At 35.3% G+C, this 23861-nt stretch overlaps 1 protein-coding gene across 2 annotated transcripts in view; it reads right to left on the bottom strand.

Moving 5' to 3' along the window:
* The window catches only part of Lztr1 (Leucine zipper like transcription regulator 1), a 66140-nt gene extending 43163 nt beyond the window's left edge, over positions 1-22977 (bottom strand). Inside the window, exons 1-5 of one of the 2 annotated variants that reach the window (XM_081768868.1) lie at positions 22647-22977; positions 18457-18563; positions 15409-15560; positions 9901-10072; positions 4441-4577 (exon numbers count right to left, since the gene is read on the bottom strand). In XM_081768868.1, the coding sequence (XP_081624994.1) occupies positions 4441-4577; positions 9901-10072; positions 15409-15551 (452 nt within the window). In that variant the 5' untranslated portion in view covers positions 15552-15560; positions 18457-18563; positions 22647-22977. Of the gene's footprint in view, positions 1-4440; positions 4578-9900; positions 10073-15408; positions 15561-18456; positions 18564-22630 lie in introns of both variants that reach the window. The other variant, XM_081768869.1, reaches the window with a different exon arrangement.
* Between the last annotated feature and the right edge of the window lie 884 nt (positions 22978-23861).

Consider the following 23861-nt stretch of genomic DNA (forward strand, 5'->3'; position numbering starts at 1 on the left):
TAAAGGAGACGGTGATGATGAAAGATGAGTGAAATGGTGGAATGAAGAAAGTGGGAGGAAACGGGAGAACCCAGAGAAAACCCACGAGCACGGTGTTTGTCCACCACTCTGGGAATGAAGACAAATATATAATGAGGTGGCTACTTTCAGCATGATGAAATGGCAAAAGGTCAAGAATATTTTCTATGTAATGTGAAAAACATGATTGAAGCGATTCGGAAGAATGAAAATCCATTTCTCGACTTCGGTAACGAACTAGTGAATCTTCAAGGAGACGTTAGCGAAGACAAAGAATCAGTCAATCCTTTTGGATAAAAGTAAACAACAATATGACAGTTTCCTAAATTAAGTCCTTATTAGAAGAAGTAAACCATTTGACACCTCAATAATAATAATAATAATAATAATAATAAAAAGTTCAGAACACCAAAGCGTAAGCGGGCACAAGAAAACCAAGTGAGTTTTCTCTTTTGGGCCAAATGTGCATAGCTACACAATCAAGAAAAGGTGATACGGACGTAATCTTTGCTCATGAATTTCAAAAATACCTTCCTTCAGTTGCAAGTAGTTGACAAGATGTACTGTTCCAAGAAATCTGACGTTCTTGTGTGCATCCAGAATGAGGTTCAGGTCAATGAAGCAACCGATATCATTTCAGCTGAGGCTTTAAATTGTCATGCTATTATTTGAGATGGTGGAGCCTTAATTCATTTTCTTGCTTTTACGGTAGGTTCTAAAACATTTGAAGACTACTTTTATATGTGTTTCTTGAGGCAAATTAAAACTGAAATGAGGAAAACATTGGCATTACATGTTGTCTGGAACACTTATTATGAAACTTTCATAAAAAGCGAGACACGTGAAGATCGAAGTCATGGAATGAGACAGAAGTAGGCCCAAATGTGAGGATACCCAAATATTGGTCAATGTTTTTGCGTCATTCGCAAAACAAACAGGAATTATTTAAATATCTAAGTGACGAATCCGTTTCAAATCTTAAAGACGCAACCATGAAGCTGACACCAGAATTGTATTTATTACATGTGTTGCACTCATTGAGAGAAGGAGCAAGGGCAATACTAGTACGAACCTTGAATTCCGATATTGTTGTCATTTTAGTTTATCATTTTAATAGCTGCAGAAGACTTAACCGCTGATATATTTCGGAACAGGAAATAAGACAAAAGGACGTAGAGACATAGAGAAGATCACGGCAGAACTGGGACTACTTAGAAGTAGTGCTCTGCCACTATGGTATGCTCTCAATGGATATGACTCAACTTCTTCATTAAGAGGAAAGTCTAAAAGTATGGCATTTACAACATGGAAGACGAGCCCTAAGTCACTAACTGAAGCATTGGTAAACATGATGGATAATCCTTTCACTCTCCTGGATTTTGACGCTTCCGAAGTCAAATCTATTGAACTGGGTTTTAGTAATCTATATGGAAGTCAGGAAAAAGACACCATCAACAATTTAAGGAAAACAATATTTTCCCTGAAAATCCAAAATCCAGAAAAATTGTCTTTTACACAGAATGCTCTTCTGTATCATTGCAGGCGTTCTATTTACCTGCAATGATACAGAGGGGCTTCTGCAAACATGGCCGAAATTATACTTCTAGATCCTTGCAAATATGGGTGGAAGAAAGAAGAAAATAGACTCCTACCAATATGGTTCAACATTCTCATTCCCTGCTAATATCTTTCAGAAGATGGTCAAGTATGGATGCAAGAAGTGTTCAAAATCATGCGTCTGCACGAAGAAATTATTAAATTGTACTGCACTTTGCAAGTGTTCATATGATTGGCCTTATAAAATGTAACAGTTATTACTAATATTACTATTATGATAGTTTGCTAACGCTGTAACGGGAAAGTAAAACTATATTTAGTTCCTCCCAAAATGAAAAATAGTGTTTCCACAAATAGTTTGTCAGAGATTTTAGATACAAATGATTACAACAACAGTATTGCTAACTGAAATATTATGTAACTTCATTCTGTAAAAATAAAATATTGTCAACATTCACATTTCTTATACAATTTTTAACTCTGAAAATGGTACCCAAAATTTATAGATAACAGTATATAGCGGGATTCTGGACATTACAAATTCATTTTATATAAATGCAATTAACTTGCTTTACTTTGGTGCAAAGAATACGATTCTATTTTCTTTTTGTGGGAAGTTATACAGATTTAAATATTTTACTAGAATATTTACGGGCGGCCATATTGATGACGTCAGAAATTTCGGTTTGTTAGAATCTCACTTCTGCCATTCTATGTTATTAACTAGGTGACCGAAAGACTAAATCTGCAGTGGTGGAGCATCTGTAACTCTTTCTTATTTATTCATACAAGTATAACATACCTATATTTTACAGCTACGAAGCCACCCCACTATGTCTTCTCTAAAATCACATAACTACCTTATGTGAAATGATACAGAAAATATATTGGTAACGTGTTGTAGATCATAAGATCTACATTTTCTGTTACTACAATATTTTTAGAATTCTTGATAATTAGTTATTCAGATTTAAAATTAAAAACAAGTGTCTAGAAAACACTTTTTCCAAGTTTGCTTTAATAAATCTCAAACATGGCACCATATACAGATACTGCAACCAATTAATTATGTATAATTTGCAGTTAATTTACTTTAGTTTGGGACAAAAACGACTGTTTTAGCTCTATTCTGAAAGAAATTATACGCGTTTAAAAATTCTATTGGAAATTTCACGGGCGGCCATGTTGATGACGTCATAACTCTCGATTTACTGGAACGCCAGTTTGGCCCCCCTTCTATTGTTTATATATATGACCCAAAGAATGAATCTGTAGGGGCGGCCAAACTTTTACATTCACGGTAACTCCCACTTAATGATTCATACCTACTATAAAGGCAAAGTATTCACGAGAGTAGATATGACTTTCTTCCATTCTCTCAACCAAAATTCGTTTCGTCAGCATTTTTGTGTTACGTTCCCTTCTATTGATAATTAACGTAGCACAATCACGGTACTTAAGCTCCTTTCTCAAAATGCTTTAAAATTGGACACTTGATACTTTTCCTTTTTAAAGAACAAAATAGTCTTACCCACTCAATGTAAGATCTGCCTACACTATTGCTCTAATATAATATAAATAATGGTAATATTATTAATAAATTATACTAACATGACTAAAACTAATCACTGAACCAGAATTGTTAACTGCCTTGAATCACAACATTGCTAATGAATAAATAAAATATACACATCAATACAGTGTACCTCTTTTGAAGTTACACTGAAAGCTGCCCAGCACTCGAAGTAGAGGTTATCCGTGTTGCAACGTCTGAAGTCACATTTCAGCAAGTTCTTAGATCCCATGCTGATAGCAGTTCTTGTCTTTCGAGGCGAAGAACTCTTGCACTGTAGCTTCCACTTTCTTTCGGTTGTTGAAGCATCACGAGCGCAGGAAGTGAGCCACAGATCGGAACAAGTAATAATCCGAGCGTGCGTGGTCTGGACTTTAAGTTGTGTGTGGCATCAATTCAATTTCCTAAGCCCTACACACGTCCTGTCTTATATAGCTTCGGTCTCAAAAAAACATTGAACTACAAATCTATTTAAAAATTGCTAATGACTGCTATAGGATACATAACGAATAGCTCAAATATAAAATATTTTACCTTGCATATGGAAAATTAAAAATTCTATTAGCCATTTCAATGTTCGATGATTGCTATTAGTTGCTAACTATTAACATATGAGTAGGTTCCTGCCTTCCTGTGGAACCTTTCTGAAACAAAAAATGAAACCTTCACTTTTCAAATTGTGGCTAGCTGGCTTCACAAAGGGAAAAGAATAGTTACAGTTTTCACTATTAGAAACTTATATATATTCCTGTTAGTAAAAATGCTGGTGAAAGTTTCTTGATAATTATAATTTACTTTACTCCCTGTTCAAGAGGAAATGATGAATTTAGACTAATAAAAATCTGTGAAGAGTATAAAGTTGACATGGATTTGCTTTATAAGATAGATTTGACATGGATTATTTTTTCCAAGAAGCCAAGTTCATCACAATTTGAGAGGTGAGGATTTCATTTACTTCCTTCCTCATTGAATGGAAGTCATTGATAAAGATGTCAACAAACATCGAAACCATTTGACACAATTTTTAATTCGCTGGATACAAGATCTTTTACATTTGAGTTAAAAACCTTACCTAAAAATAAACCTATAATAAACAGATTTCGTTATGCAAAGGATTTACACGACTAAAACAATACTAAAGCCAGAAATAGTGGCATTCAGAATCGGAAAATGTCCTGCAGTCATATTAGTTACGCAGTCATAATTCAACGGCTTATCAATGCAAATGTTGAGAAACTGTAGACTGATTTCTTTGCTTATATTTTAATTTTATTTACTAAACAAGCACTTACTTGGTAGGAAACCTCCATTCTATCCACTGACCAGTCTGGAACTTATATTCGAAGAGATCATTTTTATTTGTTAAGTTGGAATTAGAATGAATATCACCAGTGTAACCACCAAAAACAAACATCGATGTTTCGTGCACCTATAACAAAACAAAACAAACACACAAGGGTAATAATAATCACGGACAAGTCTTTTTAAGTTTTCGATTTCACACATAAGCTTATACGTGAAAACTTTCTTACACGTAATTGTCAATCGTGATTAGATTGACAATTAACATGCACATTTACTTCTTGTAGATTGATTTAACAATATTCTCTGCAATCGCATCTGTCTTTCTTAAGGATAAATAAACCGACGAATAAAGGGAAGAAAGAAAGAAAAAACTTTATCAATAGAATTAACCTTACGTATATATCATGAAAGCGAAACACGGTGATTAAATGGATCAATTCTCAGTTTTGAAGTAAAGTGCTTGAAGTTCAATCCAGGCCATAAAGAAGAAAAAATGTTTGTTTTACGTCTTACGGTATGCCAGCTACCTAAAGGAGACGGTGATGATGAGAAATGAAGGAAATGGTGGACAAAAGAAAGTGGGAGGAAACGGGAGATCCCAGAGAAAACCCAGGCACACGGTGTTTGTCCACCACAAAGTTCACTTGGCGCAAGCTTGGATCGAACCAAGGACCCTGTGCACCAGAGGTGAACGCTCACTGAGCCACCGCGGCCCCCAGACCATAATGAGCTTGTACTGGAAAACTTCCTGTCATTAGGGTTTTTTTGTGGTTTTCTCTACTCCTCCTTGTTATCCTCATTCCACCAAATCCTTTGGCATTATCCACTTTTATTTATCATCACCCTTCTGCAGCTAACATTTCCCTTAGATTAAATATTACCCATTATTTCATTAAAATTATGAACAGAACACTTGAAAAGAATCCAGGTTTGGAAAAGAACAAGACCTCTAACTGCCCTGTCTTTCAAACAGAACAATACATCGTAATTTCCAATCCGTTTGCTAATAAACAAACACGCAGGTGGCATAATACAGAAAATATCTGATCACTGGGCTGACCAGATTTTTCTGTTATTCCATGATTGTTCTATGCGAACTTCTACTTAATGTATATATTTATTAAAAAAAAAAAAATTAAAAAAAAATGCGAATGTAATCGCAGCAATAGTATATATTATCCCTATTTCTGTAAAAGATCGTAGACACAGAAAGAGTGCCGTAAAATGTCTTCGTACGGATTTTTTTAAACGAATGATCTGCTCTATATAACTTAAGTTTCAGAAGATCATATTTTCCATTAAAAAAATTAAAATCTGAAAACAATGTTGCTAATGTGATAATACATAATTATATTACAAAGTTTGTAAAGACATACTTATCGAATAACTCTTGGCACAAGGTAAATGAGCAAAATATAGCAAAAATATGTTTGCAGTTACGTAGTAACTTATATTCGGAAAACGATGATAGTTTTTACAAAATGTTCATCGTCTGCATTCCGACAATAGGGGGACGTGGGGTAATTATGGCAGGTAAACGTAACGCTTAACTTTAACTGCTTACATAACAAAATAACATCTATTGTTTTAACTTTGACAAATGCCATAATAATTCTGTTTTAACTTTGACAAATGCCATAATAATTCTAAGTTACTTTCATATTACTTGCATGAATTAAAAAGAAAAATCACAAACCTCTATAAGACAAATCTCTGTAAAAGATTTGGTTTTTGAACTCCCAAAGGCCAGAATTGTCCCAACCATGGGCTAAGTATGGCAAAGTCTCCTAGCTTCTACTGTATTTACAGTGCACTGAGTTTTGGGCAACCACATTATAGACTTATTTTAGTCCTTTAAAATAATGCTTCTAAATGTTTTCTACCTCTGTTTATAAGGAAATTATGAATAAAATGTCAGACAGCGTAAACGAATGTTATATTTTTTTATTCTTTTTTATTCTACAGAAACAAATAAGAACAAATTAACTATGAAAACTCACAAAAAACTAAAACTCTTAAGCCTCAATTTATTTAAAACATTTACACTCTCTGCATATTTTGGAAGATGTAAATAGCCTACACTGTCAGTTACATTTAAAGACTTGCTAAAGGAACAATCTAAGTAGCGACTTCTCAGTCAAAATCTGAGTTCGGTTCTATTAGGAAAAATTCATCTTTGTATCTAGAAACCCATTTGTACATACATTTCTCCTGCCATTTTACTGTCTTCTACTATAAATGGTTCATGTTATTTAGGGTGAGAGGGCGAAAAATCCACTTCACTATATCAACATCAAAAAAAGAAGTTCTTCAGCTGTAATGTAGTTATGTCACAGATGTTTACAAATACATCGAAATTCAGCAGATCTTAGAATACTCATACGCATTGTTTTGATACATTTTCTTCTTTCAATTTTACATTCTTATTACAGGAGAACACTGCCATAATTGCCCCCTGCCCCACAGCATAACAAAATGAGGCAATTATAGCACCTCTCGTACCAGGGGTAAAGATGGATCTGGAAAGGTAGAGTGACGGTAGGTAACGTTATGAAGTCACGCCGTACATATTTTTTGGAAGTGGGAGAACGGCGTTCCCCCTCACTTTTACTCCTGCCTCGTACATCATATCATTTATTGTAATAAGTAATGTATTTATTTTTTATAGTACTTTAGAACATGGTTAAACAAACTACATTACTAAAAATATTTTTTTAAAAAAATGCTAGCTTAAAAACTAACGCCAGTTAAAATGTTATGAAATTTCCGTGCGACAGATGGAAGCAGTTTCTTTTATTGCTTATAACAGCTAATAAAACCACTTAAAAAAAATTAAAAAAAAAATAAAAAAACAATTATACTTGTCTTGTGAGGTATTATTCTAAATAACACATATTATACTAAATTGATCTATAAAACTGAAATACATGGAAATTATAGACCCTTGCCGTGCCAAAATTGTCGCAGATCACCCTACGTATAAATCATAAATTTATCCAAAGGAAGCAACGTATAATCACTTCAAAAATGTTTTATTTGAACTTATTGACAGTCTGATACGAGAACCGTCAATACCTTCATGTGCAAACTTAATTTTTGTACATAGTTATCTACGCAGAAACTCATTTGTCAGTATCCCCTCCTCCGGAAAAAAAAAAAGGAAAAATCGTAGCTGAATGTTAAAAATATATATATAAAAGCAAAGGAACTTAAAAATGACATATGTTTATACATTAACACTCGAAGGTTGAATCATTTGAGATAACTGTGTAACCATTACAACAACCCGGCAGAATTTTATGCAAATTTCGCACATCCATCATAATAATGGTCTATTACATTTCACTTTAATGTACTTCGTGGAGTGAACTGAATTGAATGATACAGCATATTACATTACTATTTAATACGGGACAACTTCAAAACTACATGAATAAAATTTTAAAATGAAATGATTGAAGTATCTGTATGTTCCACCCTTTAGTCAATTTTGACCGACAAGTTTACCGGAGTTTAATGTTCCTTTTCACCACTCAGGCTATGAGTGTTTGCATACGAGGCAAGTAGCCTATTTCCACCAGGGTCCAACCCAAGACTACATGTACAGACAGGATGAGTATGTTACGCGAGCACCAAGGAAAAAAAAATCAGATTTATACATATTGTACGAATATATCACGAATATCTCCTGAAAAATATAGTCATTGTTCCCCGAATATAAGATACTATTTAGAAATATTTTGCTCACTAGCCTTGCACTAAGTCACGCAAAACTTGAGACTAATAAGTAAGTCTTCATAACATAATGTAGTATATCCATATATTATTAAATTCGGAAAACTACTGTTAAAGATATTTTTTATTATTATTATTATTATTATTATTATTATTATTCCTTTTTATTTAGAATTTTCTTTCCTTGGACTGCTGGAAACCATTATTTAGCTCCCCTGAAAGTTTTAAAGGAATATATTCTTTTAAACATAACATTTGTATTATTAGTAAAAGAGTAAGTAGAGAGTACTTTGATATACAGCCCTACTGAACTATGCATCGAATTCTGAAGTTATAACTCGTAGTTCACTTTTAACTTAGTTTAAAATACTCACATATAAGGTATAAAACTCTGTTGGTGCAATATAACATGAACTATAGTTCATTAGGAATCTTATAAATTTTACTCCTCCTTCTCCTCCTCACCACCACCACCACCACCACCAGTATTATGCCATTATTGGCAGGTCACTTGCTGCAACTGAGAAGCTTCCATGCTCCACGGTCTTCCGCTAATCACTTCGTCTTCATGTACGATTTTTCTGTTTTGATATCGTACATCACTGGTAGTCTCCTTCTCCCTCTCTTTCCTATCACCATACCCTCTAGCACGCCTCTCATGATACACTTCCTTCTTAGACAATATTCGCAACCAGTTTCTCTTCCTCTTCTCAATAATATCTAAAATTGTTATTTGCTCCCTCTCCATTTCTAAGACACTCTCATTCGTTTTCCGCTCAACTCAGCTAATTCCCTCCATTCTTCTCTACACTCACATTTCCAAAGCTTCCAATCGTTTTTCATTATTTTTGCGTAATGTCCATGTTTTTGACCCATATAATAAAATACTCCACATGAAGAATTTTATGAGTCTTTCTCAACCCTTTATTCAAGGCCCGAGAAAATAGACTTTTCTTCCTTCTAAAGGCTTCTTTTGCTATTCCTCTCCTTGCTTTTATTTCAGGTTCGCACTTCATATCATTACTAATAATACTACCCAAGTATCGAAAGCTAGTTATCTGTTGTATTTTCCCCTTCCTACTTCTATATTTGATATCGACCGCTTCGTTCCAATCACCATGGGTTTTGTCTTTCTCAAATTTATTTCCATCCCGTATTCTTCACAGCCCTAACATCTTATTGACACCCTCTTCAGATTCCTTAATAAGTACCATATTATCTGCAAAACGTATATACCTGATCATTCTACCTCCTACTGAAATGCCGTTTTCATTATGTAGGCTCTTTTCCATTTATCTCTTCTAGATAGTGAAATTTTACTAATAATACTTAAAACATTTCACATTTTAATTTTCAATAGTCTAGTTGTTATCATAATGTCTAAAAAGTTATGAAGAAATTGAGTACCTAAAGTGGAAAATATTTGAATGAATTTAGGCATTTAATGTACCATATCAGGTAAACTACTTCGTATTTTAAAAGTATTTGCTTGTTTGGAATTCTATAGAACACTCCTTTTCAAAGCTAAGACTATATAAGGAATAAGAATTAACGTAGAAATTGAATCACATATGTTTCCACTGGAACTACCTATTACAACCACTCAGTTACTTATAAGCACATAACTAATTTATAAAACACATAATAATGGTCCATCAAGAATGAATCAAGGAGATTTTCTCTAAAATACTTTTGCTTATAATTCTTCTTACCACAGCAGAATGATGATAGCGTGGAGCTGGAGGTGTTCCTGTTGCGAAGGCTCTTCCCCATGACTTTTCTTTAACATCAAATCTCAGTAAATCATTCAGCATACTCTTTCCATTATCTCCACCAAATACGTAGATGGCATTGTTGTAGGCAACTACAGTGTGTTTACTTCGTCTAAAGAGAAAACATAAAAGTAATCTTACTACCAGTATCGATTTAACAATAAATTAGGTTTCTGGTGGGAAGGAAAATATTAAAATTTCACATTTTAAATTAAACATGAACGAAAATGAAAAGAAATTAACTCTTTGAGTTTTACGTCCCACGGCTATGCCGGTTAGGCTAAAGGAGACTGTGATGATGAGAAATGAATGAAATGGTGGAATGAAGGAAGTGGGAGGAAACGGAAGAACACCGAGGAAACCCAAGCACACAGTGTTTGTCCACCACAAAGTCCACACGGCGCGAGCTGGGATCGTATCAGGGACCCCATGCACCAGAGGTGAACGCTCTATCACTTTGCCACCACGGCCCCTGACTTAACAAATACTTCTAAATGAATGACAATATTAACCTGAAACATACAGTGCTTTTGTTTGCAGAAATTCTTTCCGATAAAATAAAAATCTGCATTTGAAATATATTGAGTTGAGTTTGAGTTTTACGTCCCGTTGAGCAACAAGGCTATATGAGACGTGGACCTACTGATTAACGTGGAATCCGAACCACATGAGCTCCCGCCGGAAATCGAACCCGGGTCTTCCACGCCAAAAGCGCGTTCACTAACCGCTCAGCCATGAAGGAGCTCTTTGAAATATACTGTACAACTTAAGCATCACTCTATGGTTTAAGGAGCAAGAATGTTCAAAGATGCAAAACCATAAGTACGCCTGTTGATCTTACCTTGTGTCAAATTAATCAGGATTATTAACCACTAAAATGAATAAAGCATGCAATGATATTGTTAGAATTTATTCATTCCTGGCCACAATTTGTTCGTTATTAATTTGTTACATGATCGATAAGACTTAAAAAAAAAAAAATCCTTAGCATTTCTTGTGAACCTTACATATAAGAAGAAAAATCGGAAAGCAACGTCAACTATTTTCTCTTTCTTTTTGCAGGTTGCAAATAGCGAATTGTAAGTATAAAGATTACACTAGAGATTGTGTGCTTGGATCACCAGTTGCCCTGGTAAAAGAAATGTGGTATACGTCACAAAAATGTCGTAAATGTTACTGTCTCGACAAAGGAAGAGCAACGACGTGTCAAGTTTTTGTGGGGTACTGCGCGAAACCTTTAGACTGAAATTCTTAAAAAGGTAATGGAAAAATCACTAAGATAGGTATAAGTGGATAGATAGTACCCTCATCAGATAGTGCAAGTTCCTTAAGAGAACAGGATAAACCTTGCGATTCGTCTACATTCTGCCGACCTGTAATCACTCCAATACCAGCCTTGTTAGAAGTATTAATTGAGGAAGCAATTTCGAATGAATGATCTGCGAACCGACACAAAAGTTTTAACATTTCGTAAAGTACAGCGTATGATATTATGCACGACAAACTGCACTTCCACAAAATCGGTATAAGATGGGTGCCCAAGAGCCTGAAAGATGAGCAAAAGGGTTGGAGGATGACGTTTTTACGGTCTTAATGAGTCTTGGATGACTCGATCACCTCAAAAGCTATGGAAAAATTACAGCTCCCAGTTTCCGAAGAAATTCCAGGTAGGTGTTCTCATAGTGGGCCGTTATTTTTGAGCGGACATTCTTTTTCCTTGACCACGACCATACATTCGAAATTTGAAAATGGCGCTCATTGCACTTTTTTATGCTTTGCCACTGCACTTAATTTTTTTCTTTACTTCTTTCCCTCCTTATCTGGTAAAGTATTTTAGCGAAAATGCTTATAGTGTACTTTCTAGTGTGAGAGATCATGTTTGCAATATTCTCTGGTAACTAATTTTCTATTCTCGCTTCAGGATTCTTTTGTTCCAATTACAACAGTACTGTCTGTGAAAATACCAACATCTAGGACGAATGGCCCAAATGACACCAGATTCGGAGGAAGAATATAACAGCGTACCAGCAATAAGTGATTAAGACTGCAGAAATGGCGGATACCAGCAGCGACCTCTCTCGTGTCAGCAATGCACCCTCGCTTCAGTTACGCCACACTCAATCAGTAAAGAGCAGTCAAACGAAGTGGAAACGTAAAAACAAATGTCAGTATACTTCGTCAGCGTCAAAGGGCGCAATACCAGCACGTGAGTGAATTTGAAAGGTCAGAATGATCGGTCTCCGGAAAACGGGCATGTCATACCATGAAATTTTTGTTCGTACTGGACATGCTGCTATAACAATGATGCATGTGTGCAAACAGTGAATAGAAGAGAGTCGTACGCAACAACGATCGGATACTGGATATAGTGCAACAACAATACAGAATGACAGTCATCTTGTCAAAATGACCGTACATAACGGATCATACAGCTTCGTTCAGTGTTGGCTAGAGTCAAGTACTAACTATATTTAAAATTTTATTACAAATGATTTATTCATTTATCCATGACGATGAAACAGATAACGTCGATGTTATTTTCATACATTGAGAATAACAGAAATTGCCTTCTCCTCCTCCTCTTAGAAGCGGAAATTTTTAAAACGATGGAGTGAGTGGCCGCTTATTCATAACGACGGTTTATACGAAGTTTCATCTTCAGAACGCGAGGAGCTCGTGAGATACTCCATTTTTGTAATACAATTTAAATCACCTCTAGCGTTCCCTTTAGGACACGCATTTTCATCAAAGTAACAAGTGAAAAACTTGCTCGATCGAAGTGCTTTGTTCAAAAATTCATTTCAAACAATTCAACCGTTTTCCCGTGATGATGAGACAGACGACATTAATTTGAGAATAAATCTCCTCCTCCTTTCCTTATAAGTGAAATTATTCAAAACGCTTGGACAAGTGTTCAGTTGTTTCCAATGAGGAGTTTAACTACCAAGTTTCATTTTCCTAACTTGAGAGGCTCCTAAGACACTGTTTTTGGCATAAATTTTTATCTCCCGAAAGTGACATCATGTCCTGTCAAAGTGATATGAAAAAATCCCAGTTTGCGGTTGGTAGAAATTACTTCAAAAATTCATTTCAAACTGTTCAACCCGTTATATATATATATAGTACGGGACAAAAATAAACGACCAAAATTGCCATTAAAACTAATGACGATTTTGGTCGTTTATTTTTGTCTCGTATATACTGTATATGTAACCATTTCAGTTAGGATGAAAAGGCTATTGTATTACCCAGCTATTATATATATTACGATATGTACAATTCAGAACTAAAAATTGTGAATATTGAATGTAATACTGATTCAAGCTTTCTTCTCAAGCTTCCTCTACAATATAAAAATCAGTATATTGTCTGTGCCTTAGAATGGTCAGAAATATCCCATTTTACTTCTGTTTAAGGCAAAATAAATTTGATTTAAGCTATATATTTCTTTTTTTGAAAAAAAAAAAAAAAAAAAAAAACAATCAACCCTGATTGTCATGGTGTGGTATAAATTTCATTTCAATCACATGTCCTCCTTTTTGGTCTTGAAATTTTCACAAAACGGTAGTGTGTATAGAATGAATTACTATCAAAAAATAGTGAAAACAATCACAGCACTGGACGCTTCTCAGTTTTTTTCTGTTCTTTAACTCTCCTTTCCTTTCTGTTTCTTTCGTCTCATTTCATGAAGAGTTTTAGCCGAAGGGATTATAGTGCACTATAATTTCCGTTACCAATCTCTTTTGTTCTAATTATGTAGTGCACATTTATTCTGGACAGTCCATAAAGAACCACGAGCTATATAGAAATACGGCTCCACACTAATTCAAACTTCGACACATACAAGAGATAATGTAGCCACCTACACTCCGGCTGCCTTCATTCTACATGTTTCCCAGTTACCTCCCTCTTCCCTCTCTGTATACATACATATGGCTACAACAAAGGACATAGTTTATATCAACTGAACTAAAACAAAATGTACTTACATAACAGTTATTTATAAAAGACAAGCTGATAATAAAAGGTTAGATACCCATTTTCACACTTTCAGGTTTTCCAATGCTAATGAAAAAAATATAGGAAATCACGACAAAAAAATATAGAAAGTTTCGTGAAGCTGTGAAAAAGGAACATTTCAATTATCCAATAGGTAGGAAAAATCAAATGGAAATTATACCAATTGTTATATGAACATACATTCTACTCTAAATATAACTAAATGGGTAATTATCTTGTTGCAAAATTTTATACGAGTTTCTTATTGTTTTCGTGCGTAGCTCACCAGTACTAAGCAGCGATCAAAAGGAAAGTGTAAAAAGGAGTTGTAAGAGTCAAAAGTTGTAAAAATCAATACAAAATTCATAAAAAAATCACAAAACACATGATACAAAGAGTTTGTTTTGTTAAGTATCTAAATACACAACTGCACACAGAACTTACTGCATCTAAGGAAATATATAACAGTAAAATTATCATTTACACTTTTATTTTCTTCAGTGTCTGAAAAGCTTATTTGCCATCTTCCGTTTCTCTTTGTTCTGCTTGAATTGATTTTTTTTTCCCGTTTTGTAAGTGTATGAATACTTTTTGCGCTAACTGAATATTGTTTGGTGTAATTATCTTTAGACAATAAGCAGGAAAGGACGAAACATAAAAAAGTCTGCATCAACCACCCTACTGTGGAGACAAAAGGCCCTCCAACCACCCCCACCATATTTCCTTATATCATTTTCACAAGTGGAAATAGCAGAAAAGTAGAAAATAACGAAAGAAAGGAGTGCTGTGTTAAAGGTTTGAGTGTGTGCTGGAGAGAGAGAGAGAGAGAGAGAGAGAGAGAGAGAGAGAGAGAGAGAGAAAGAGAAAGAAAGAAAAGCGGAGATGCATACTTGTAGAAATTCTCTGTTAAGTAACTTGCAAATAATAATTAAAAATGTGGAGTAATGGAGAGATCTGGAACAGAAAAGTAGTAATGGGGACACAAACAGAATGATTAAATAAATTATAATATAAATAAATAAATGAAAATAATGAAAGAGTTTGAAATAAAAATAAATAATGGTACAGAATAGAAAACGCGACGTAATGGGATGGTTAAAATAATAATAATAAATGATCTCGCCATCCTATTATCACTTTTATCAATTGAAAAAGAAAAGGAAACAAAACAAAAGACGAAAAGAACAACAAAAGGTGGATAAGCAACTCAAACATATCGGCAGATTAAAAACTGCATCACGCTGTCAATTTCATTCAAGGCGAGTTTTGCATATAACAAACTTACATAGAACACTGCAATTATTAATACTCATAAACATTGATATTTAAACACAGTAAAATACCTGCGCAAGAAACTTGAGGTTTCTTTGAAAAACGATAAACACACACACTGACAGTCTATATTTCAGCCTGACATTGACTGAAAAGGAAAAGAAAGGAAGATCTTACCTAGCCCCAACAAATTCATCACACTCAGGCATTCGCTTCCATGTATGAACTGTCTCAAATGGGCCGAAGTCCAATGTAAGACATTCTGCTGTTTCCGGCCACGAATGATCGAAATCTACGTTCAGTGGCTGAGCTATTGCCATCGTTTACACCTATAACAAGAACGATAAAATAGAATATACCTAATACTACAGAACTACTTTGAGAGTTACTACTTTCACAATAATAATTATAATATTAAATTTAACTATAAAGTTATCCTATATACACACATTCATGCTCGAATATTACGGGTAACTGAAGTAACTAAGTTGCAGCTATGGTAGGTATTACCACAGGAACAATATGAGCATCATGAAATTACTGTGTACCATTATTTACAGTACGTAGTCATACAAAAAAAGAAAGAAGTACCCAATTGTAAAACAGGTTGGGAGAATTCCATGACATGTCATCAGGTGTTAAAAAAAAAAAAAAAAAAAAAATGCTGAAAAGGTGTCAATAGTCTGTGTGATTACCTCGGACTGCGAGACATGTTGTATAGCAACTAAGCATATTGTTTACAAGATTATTAAACAACAGTTGGAGTATAGCGTCCCGCTCTTGGACTTTCACCTTCAAGACCTACTGCATTCCTGAAAAGCCTTATATGCTGGTGCAGAATGACGTTGCAATATGTTTAGACTGTAAGAATTCCCCGCTCGAATACGTGTAAGAGTATAGACTTCTCAAAAAGCGTTCACATATGGTTTTAGGAATCCCTGGTTCGATCCAGGTTATGTGAGTTTGTGTTGGACAGATCATATTGGTGGGTTCTTTCGTTTCTTCCCACTTTTTCTTCCCATACTTCTGTCATAATCATTCATTTTCGTTAATTATTCATCTCCCTTAGTTTACAAGACATAGTCATGGGACATAAAACTACAGATGTAATTTAATTTTGTTTTCTTATCCCCATAATGACCCCACTCTCGAATGTTTGAGAGCTGTACCGGATCCCAGATCACAATACGGCGACAATCACTTCGTAAACTGAACCCAGACTCGTTCGTGTACTATACACCCAAAGTAATCCGTAAATAGCCCTAATGTTCCTATGTCCACCCACAGTTTACGGTACACCAGGTAACGCGAGCTCTCCCATGAATGGCAATTAATGAGATGCATAGAGCGCATGTTCATGTAATCGCCTATAAATTGTGTGTCTTGAAAGATCCGCCCCAACGGCGGTGAAGAGACTCCTAACAAGTGACCCTACTGTTGCCAACCATTGTCGTCTAGCAGTTGGGACTAAATGCCGGTTTGGGCTGTTGTTGCATTTGGGCGTCTACTACTTAATTATGGTGGTATATTTCCGTCCTGTTGAAACAGCTTCCACAATCGAGAAATGAATCCCTGTGGAAATTCAGCTCCTTCAATACAAACATTTCGGTTTGGCCTCGTTGCAGTTGACCAACGATCCTACCCAACTGCAAGTCATTCAAATGCATTCGCTGCGTTATTTCCACACAAAAACTACTCTGAGCACCCAGTAAGATAAGCGCTGGCTTATAGTATCCTATATTCTTGCGGCGCTGGCTTATAGTATCCTATATTCTTGCGAATCCAATGTCAATACATCATCAATCACCGGCAGCAGATTTATAAGGCTGTTCACGTGGGTATTCTTAGCTGTTTCATATTATTTCTCCCTGTCCTTCGCATCATTTCTAATTTTTGAGCACAAGTGAAATATTTATTTCAACAATGTGACAGACTTAATATTCACAGTATATTAATTCTCAACTCTTTATTATTTCTTTACCCACACTTCTTGTTCAGTGGTCTACATTAACTTAACCACAAAATCATTTTCTATTATAGGAATGTTCATGATCACAAAAAAACAAATGTAACCATAAATATACCATATCTTTCTTGTTTATCAAGCATGTTGAACAAAAGATCGAATTTTAGTCTACACACACATACAGCAAATGATTAGATCTTCAAATTTTCTTGATCTCGTAACTTTTGACCGTTACATTATCATCTCATCTACACGAGAGGCAACATATTTGTGTAGTTATCATCTCAATATACAGCTGAGTATAAGTGAGAATATCTTCTAAAAATTGTTGATAATGAAGTTTAAAATCAGGAGTAACTAATTGCGAGGAGATAACTCAACTTCAATGACCTTTGCACCTTAGATCAAGCTCGCTTTTTCTCTATCAGCACAACAGCAATAACAAAAAGTAACGTACTTAGTCTTCAAAAGTAGGTCTGTTGCTTCACTAAGGAAATATAGAAGGAAAGTTTCTCACGAATACACAACTAAGAATCGAATATATATCTCCTGAATACAAGCTATCTCTGTGACTCAAATATGAAGACTTACCTTGTGTCACAAAATAGTTGTACTGCAATCGAACAGTTTCAGTATGCGTTCACATCTTTGTCTTTGACTTCTACACGTTGACAGACTGGAAACATATGTAAAAATTCCTGTGTTTTCTGTGGTACATTTCTGAGAGAAAAGTAAACAACCTCACTTTTCAAAACTGCAACGAATACTTTCTGGAAAAAAGTATAATGCACAGCTTATAGGCTTATCACTGACTGTGATTCGCTGTCCTATTTGGGAGTGAAAACTGGAATGAATTCTAGATAAGTATAAATAATTTTTCAGTAAGAACTCAGAAGCCGGGATCGTTACATTTTTGAGAAGTGAGGTTGTTTACTTTCGTCACAGAAATGTTCCAGAAGAAGATCAAGAACCTTCGTGTATGTTTCCAGTTCAGAAGCCATCGACAAAGGTACAAACGCACACTGAAACGTTTGATTGAAGTACGTTCTGCAAAGTAAAACTATTCATATTTGGGTTATTTATCATGTATCACACCATCAAATATTTCAACATCATATCTCAAATAGAAATCTATCGCTTCTGATAGAGGTGAAACATTCCTTAAACTGATCTAAATTGAATTATTTTAGGAATTTACGGCAATTTAAGATTAGCTTATTATTTAAAAAGGATTTACTCGCATAGTACAACAATCTTACCTTCAATCTACAATAAGTCTCAGTTGAAAGCTTCTCTTGAACTGTAAAGTGGCAGTGTTATAAATCTCATCTTCATGGTGTAAATCAAATCTAGTAAACAGAACGAGCTGAAATGAAGAACAAGGAATCAGATACTATAATTCCACAATATACTATTTCGCTCACTACAAAATGTATTACTTACGAGATTAAATTCTTTAAAAAATGAATAATATCAGTCATCTTCTAATATGGATTAACAGTTCACGTACGGAAAGTTTGGTTAACATAATGTTTAGTCGTGGTATGAAAAATGATTTGGCATCTAACCGAAAGGAGATTCCTACGGTGGCAACTGTCGAATATATGTGAGATCGACCAGTAAGCTATCTAAGACTGTGCCCGTAGTTTCCAGTGGTACAGATTGTTAATTTCCTATCCACTACGAAACCTTTAGATTTCAACAATGATCGCAACGTGAATACTGAGGCTTGGTCAATACATCTGGCCATCATTGTGATATTTGGGCCAACGACTGATAACCTTATTCCATAACATAAAAAGTGGCAATAAACAAAATAAATTCTACGGATCCTTCTTGGCAAAATATTCTGGTAGGTAAAATAGATTCCCAATCGGATTGCTGGAGTGGGAATATCATAGATCTAAAGAACAAAATTAAAGAAATTAAGTAAGGAAGATGGGACAAACGAAATAGTGTTAGGTACTAGATGAAAAGACAATAATAATAATAACATGCGTATACAAGCAATTCAATTACGTAATTCAGTAGAACTTATATGATATCTCGCGGTTTATAAGGAGTTTAGTTAATCAAAACTCCTTTACATATTTACCCAATCTGTGTGCCTACTCGTCTAGAAGACAAAAAAACCTCTAGAGGATGCAGCGGGTCAAATGTTAGGAATCGAATTCGTTGACGGAAGCGATTCTCAAACCGGAAGTGGAGAAATCAACCATTTCCAGTTTTTATGTTGATCACTATAGGACAAAAACGGTAATAGACAACAATCGATTAAGCGTCTCAAAAATACACTTGATCTCCATCCTTAATTCTACTAAAACTGGAAGTGACAGAAATCTGCATCCTTCGGTTTCAGTATTGATCTACATAAAGCAAAAACAGTGAGATGGCACGTTGTTGTTTGGGAGCACTTCAGGGCTCCAAGAATAGCTACAATGTGGTCTTTTAACCCTCACTGAAACCAGAAGTGCCAAAAAATCAAGTACTTCCGGTATTAACGTTGATCGCCATAGAATAAAAATCATGATATAGCGAGAAGCGGTTTTTTGTGATCAATTGATCATTCCAAGAGTATATTCCATCTGCTCTGTTTTTTTAAAGCTATATCTTCGCAACCAAATGACACTCTTTTCTGTATTTACAATTTTTTTTTTTTAATTTTTTCTTTCCAAAAGTCTAACATGTTTTTGACGGTTCGTTTCTTTTCCACTAGAGCTTCACAAAAGGTGATTTATGTCTGAGTATTTGGCACTACTTTATCAAATAGTTCTATCAAATATAACTCAATTAACTCAGTAGTAACAAACTTTTACTGTGTTAAAAAGTGTTCCTGAATAAGGGGAAGTTCATATAGCTAAAGAAATATAATATGAATGACTGCATAGAATTCTCCATGGCCGAATGGATAGAATAATGGTTCGATAGTTAAGACATTCGTGGTTCGAAACCCGTCTCGAAACCTGAAATTTTTTAAAATTCTTAATTCCGATATCTTAAGCTATTTCCCTCCCTTCACAATCATCTGATGCTCTAGAAGGAGTTCTAAACCTTAACTTGACAACTGCCTTGCAGTTCGGAAACTTTCCTTCTTCTGTTTCACAAAATCACAAATTTCATCATAATATGGATGCTATCCGACCATTTTTCTCCAATTCTAAGACTGTATATGTAAATCATCCCCCTCTGTCTCCATATTTGAACCTCTCTCTCTCTCCACGTCGTCCACTATGAACGCACATTGCTTGGGATCAAACTTGCGACCCTTACCAGCAATGTGCTATCTAACTCTATAGGTCTGTTGCTAAAACCGGCGTCATTTTAGATTTTGTTCGGGGGAGGAGGAGAATCTCGGCCGACATAGAAGTTTCACTTTTTATATCAGTATTTTACTATACAATTGATCAAACAATATGTATTTATCACACTCAAGGAAGGTGGGAATTACACTCTCCTGTCCTGTCCAAATGACGCCAATAGAACATTTGCTTGAAATTACTGGGAAACAAAATGAAATTAATCATTGAATAATACTCATTTCTGTCAGTAGCTTTTAGAGCTCTGCGCCGCATTACAGACTTTGGGAAGAACAAAACCTACTGCCGTGACTGACAACTTTCATAGATTTCACAAGAAGCATCTTCCTAGCTTGATGTGATAAGCAGTCCTTGAAGGGAAGAATGCAAATAAAGGCGTATATGAAGCTATGGGAACTTTGTAACAATTGTTTTATTCAGGCTCTGAAAAGGCATTTCAAGACATGGTTTTAGAGCTAGTAAGCTCGTAACATGGTTCCTGTTTTTTCCGAATGAATTAAAGAATATAGTACGTCAGACAGACTGCTTTAGACAAGGAGAGGAATAGGAGTTGGATTGAAAACCCGAAGTGGGAGTTGATCGAGACATGTGTTTCTGAATGCACAAGAGTTTGCTAGTAATTTGGACTTAAAGTTTGTAACATTTTCTATGCCATGAAATGTACACTGTACAGAAATACTCTGCCGGTGGAAATTAGTATCTAATATAGTCATTTTTGGTATGCACTCACTTATTTTAACGGTCGTAAAGTACTTGTAATGATTTTACACTAGTAACCCTACACTTGTAAACCTAAAATACAGCTGTATTTAATTCTTCCACCTGCAGAAACTAGTGAGGGACTTCTCTAGATGAGGGCCGGAAGTACGTAAAAAATACAAGATTTACAGAACAAATGGGTTGAAGTAAGGGAAACAATTGATTTGGGTCTCCTTTAAGAATGGAAAAAATGAGATCTTTGAGTTTTACGTCCCACAGTCATGCCGGTTAGACTAAAGGAGACGGTGATTATGAGAAATGGTGGAATGAAGAAAGTGGGAGGAAACGGGAGAACCCCGAGAAAACCCAATGACACGGTGTTCGTCCACCACAAAGTTCACTTGGCGGGAGCAGGGTTTGAACCCGGGACCCCATGCACCAGAGGTGAACGGTCTACCACTGAGCCTTTAAGGATGGAGTTGAGTTGATTTTGCGTTTATCGTCCCGTTCAGCAGCGAGGCTATATGAGACGTGGACCTACTGATTAACGTGGAATCCGAACCACATGAGCTCCCGCCGGGACCTTTAAGGATGGAAAAATGAAATGAAATCTTTGAGTTTTACGTCCCACGTTTATGCCGGTTAGGCTAAAGGAGACGGTGATGATGAGTAATGAATGAAATGGTGGAATGAAGAAAGTGGGAGGAAACGGGAGAACCCCGAGAAAACCCACGCACGCGGCGTTTGTCCACCACAAAGTTCACTTGGCGAGGGCTGGGATCGAACCCGGGACCCTACGTACCAGAGGTGAACGCTCTACCACTGAGCCACCGCGGGCCCCTTTAAGGATGGAATAGAAGCGCATGTAGAAATGAGAAATGAGGAATGAATGAGAATCCTGTAGATAATATGTACTTAACGGAAGCGCACATAGGGGAATATGAATACAATAACGCAAGTAGTTAGCTCCAACCTACACCAACTTAATATTGTCATTCTTGAGCAGATGGCTCTATCAAATTTTGAGACTTCTTCCATTTTCAGGTTAGGTTAGATCCGTTAGGACATTACTTGAACAGACGGGCTTTTAAATTTTCTATTTGGTAGAACCGTCTGCTCAAATGAAGTTCTAATATTAGCAGAAATAAGCGAAATTGTAAGAGGCTGCCCCATCAACTAAACATTGGCCATTTGCTTCTTAAACATTTCTTTCATGCAGCCTATTGAATTTTACTTGTAAATTTTGTAATATGTGGTGTGCCTAAACTTGACCAGCACTAATTTTCAACTATTCCCAATGATTTGGCTACATTGTACTTGTACAAGACAAATCATAGCCAGCCGAAGCATCAAGTAATCCTTAACATACAGTAAAAACTGTTGTCAACTTCAATATGTCAATTTATAAATTCCTTACCTTATAAGATACTTACGGATGCGACTTTCTATATCCGGAAGAACCTCACTTAGAAAAGAAAAATACATTACTAAATACACAAAACACTGGTGACAGTCAAAGAACAGAAATGTCACCTCATTTCTTTTTAATAGTTTATTGATACACAGGCTAATGTCTCCATTAAAATTCAAAATAATAGCATCAGACGATGATTTCCTGTTTAGGACACAAGTTCACATTTCACAAGAGGCTTATATACAAAATAAGTTTCGGCATTTCTCAATCTTAGCCTATAACCAATTAGCAATTACTTCATACGATTGACACTAAACTAAATATAAATGTGCAACATAGTATTCAGTTGTTTTAGTGATTGACTGTTTGACAGCATTAGAGTTGCCAGTTCCTGTAAATTATCTATTGACAGAAGAAAATTAGGTATAAGTAATGTCGAGGCAAGGCACAAGAAAAGTATATAACTGCAAAATAAAATAAAATAAAATAAAATAAAAGTGTGTGGTTGAAGCCTCCTAATTTATATAAAATAAGAGAGTAATATCTAAAAAAAATATTTATAAAGACGACATACCACTAACTAAAATAATAAATTAGAAATAGCATAATTAATGAGTCAATACAATTACCTTTTGGGTAAGTAGACTAGATTTGTAACTTGGAAAAACGGGATGCATACGAATTAGGTGGAGGACACTAATTCCCAGATTACATTTTGGGCATCAGAAGTGTTTTCAAGTTACGAAATAAATAATTAGGGATGATAGCGGATTCACGAGCGTTCACAAATTCCAGAAAAGGTCCAAGATATCCCATTGAGTGTTTGTACCAAAAATATATCTGTACATACTTATTTTATCGAAAGAGTGTAGAATTTTATTTTGAATAAGGCTAGTTTTATACGGAAGCATTTCTCGTAGCAAAAATTGTATCATCGATATCCTACCGTGTAAAGTGGCAAATTCTATAGCATTTCCCACGCCATGGCATATCCTGTGGCATTTCTTGTCAATAGATCCTGCTCTATTTCGAAGCATTTTTGGTCCGATTGCAGCGCAGCTCAGTGGTAGTTTGAAAGGAAGCGAAAGATTTGTGCCAAATAGCCATGCTCTTGTTTTGTGTGGGAAATTGAATTGTATTAAAGAAAAATGAGTTGGAGTAGGGATGCTATTATTATGCTGATTGAAAAATATAAGGAGCATTCTCTTTTGAATTTCCCAGCACGCGGAGATAA

Source organism: Thermobia domestica, chromosome 8 (genome assembly GCF_964235325.1).
Source record: "Thermobia domestica chromosome 8, izTheDome1.hap1.1, whole genome shotgun sequence".
Lineage (NCBI taxonomy): Eukaryota > Metazoa > Arthropoda > Insecta > Zygentoma > Lepismatidae > Thermobia > Thermobia domestica.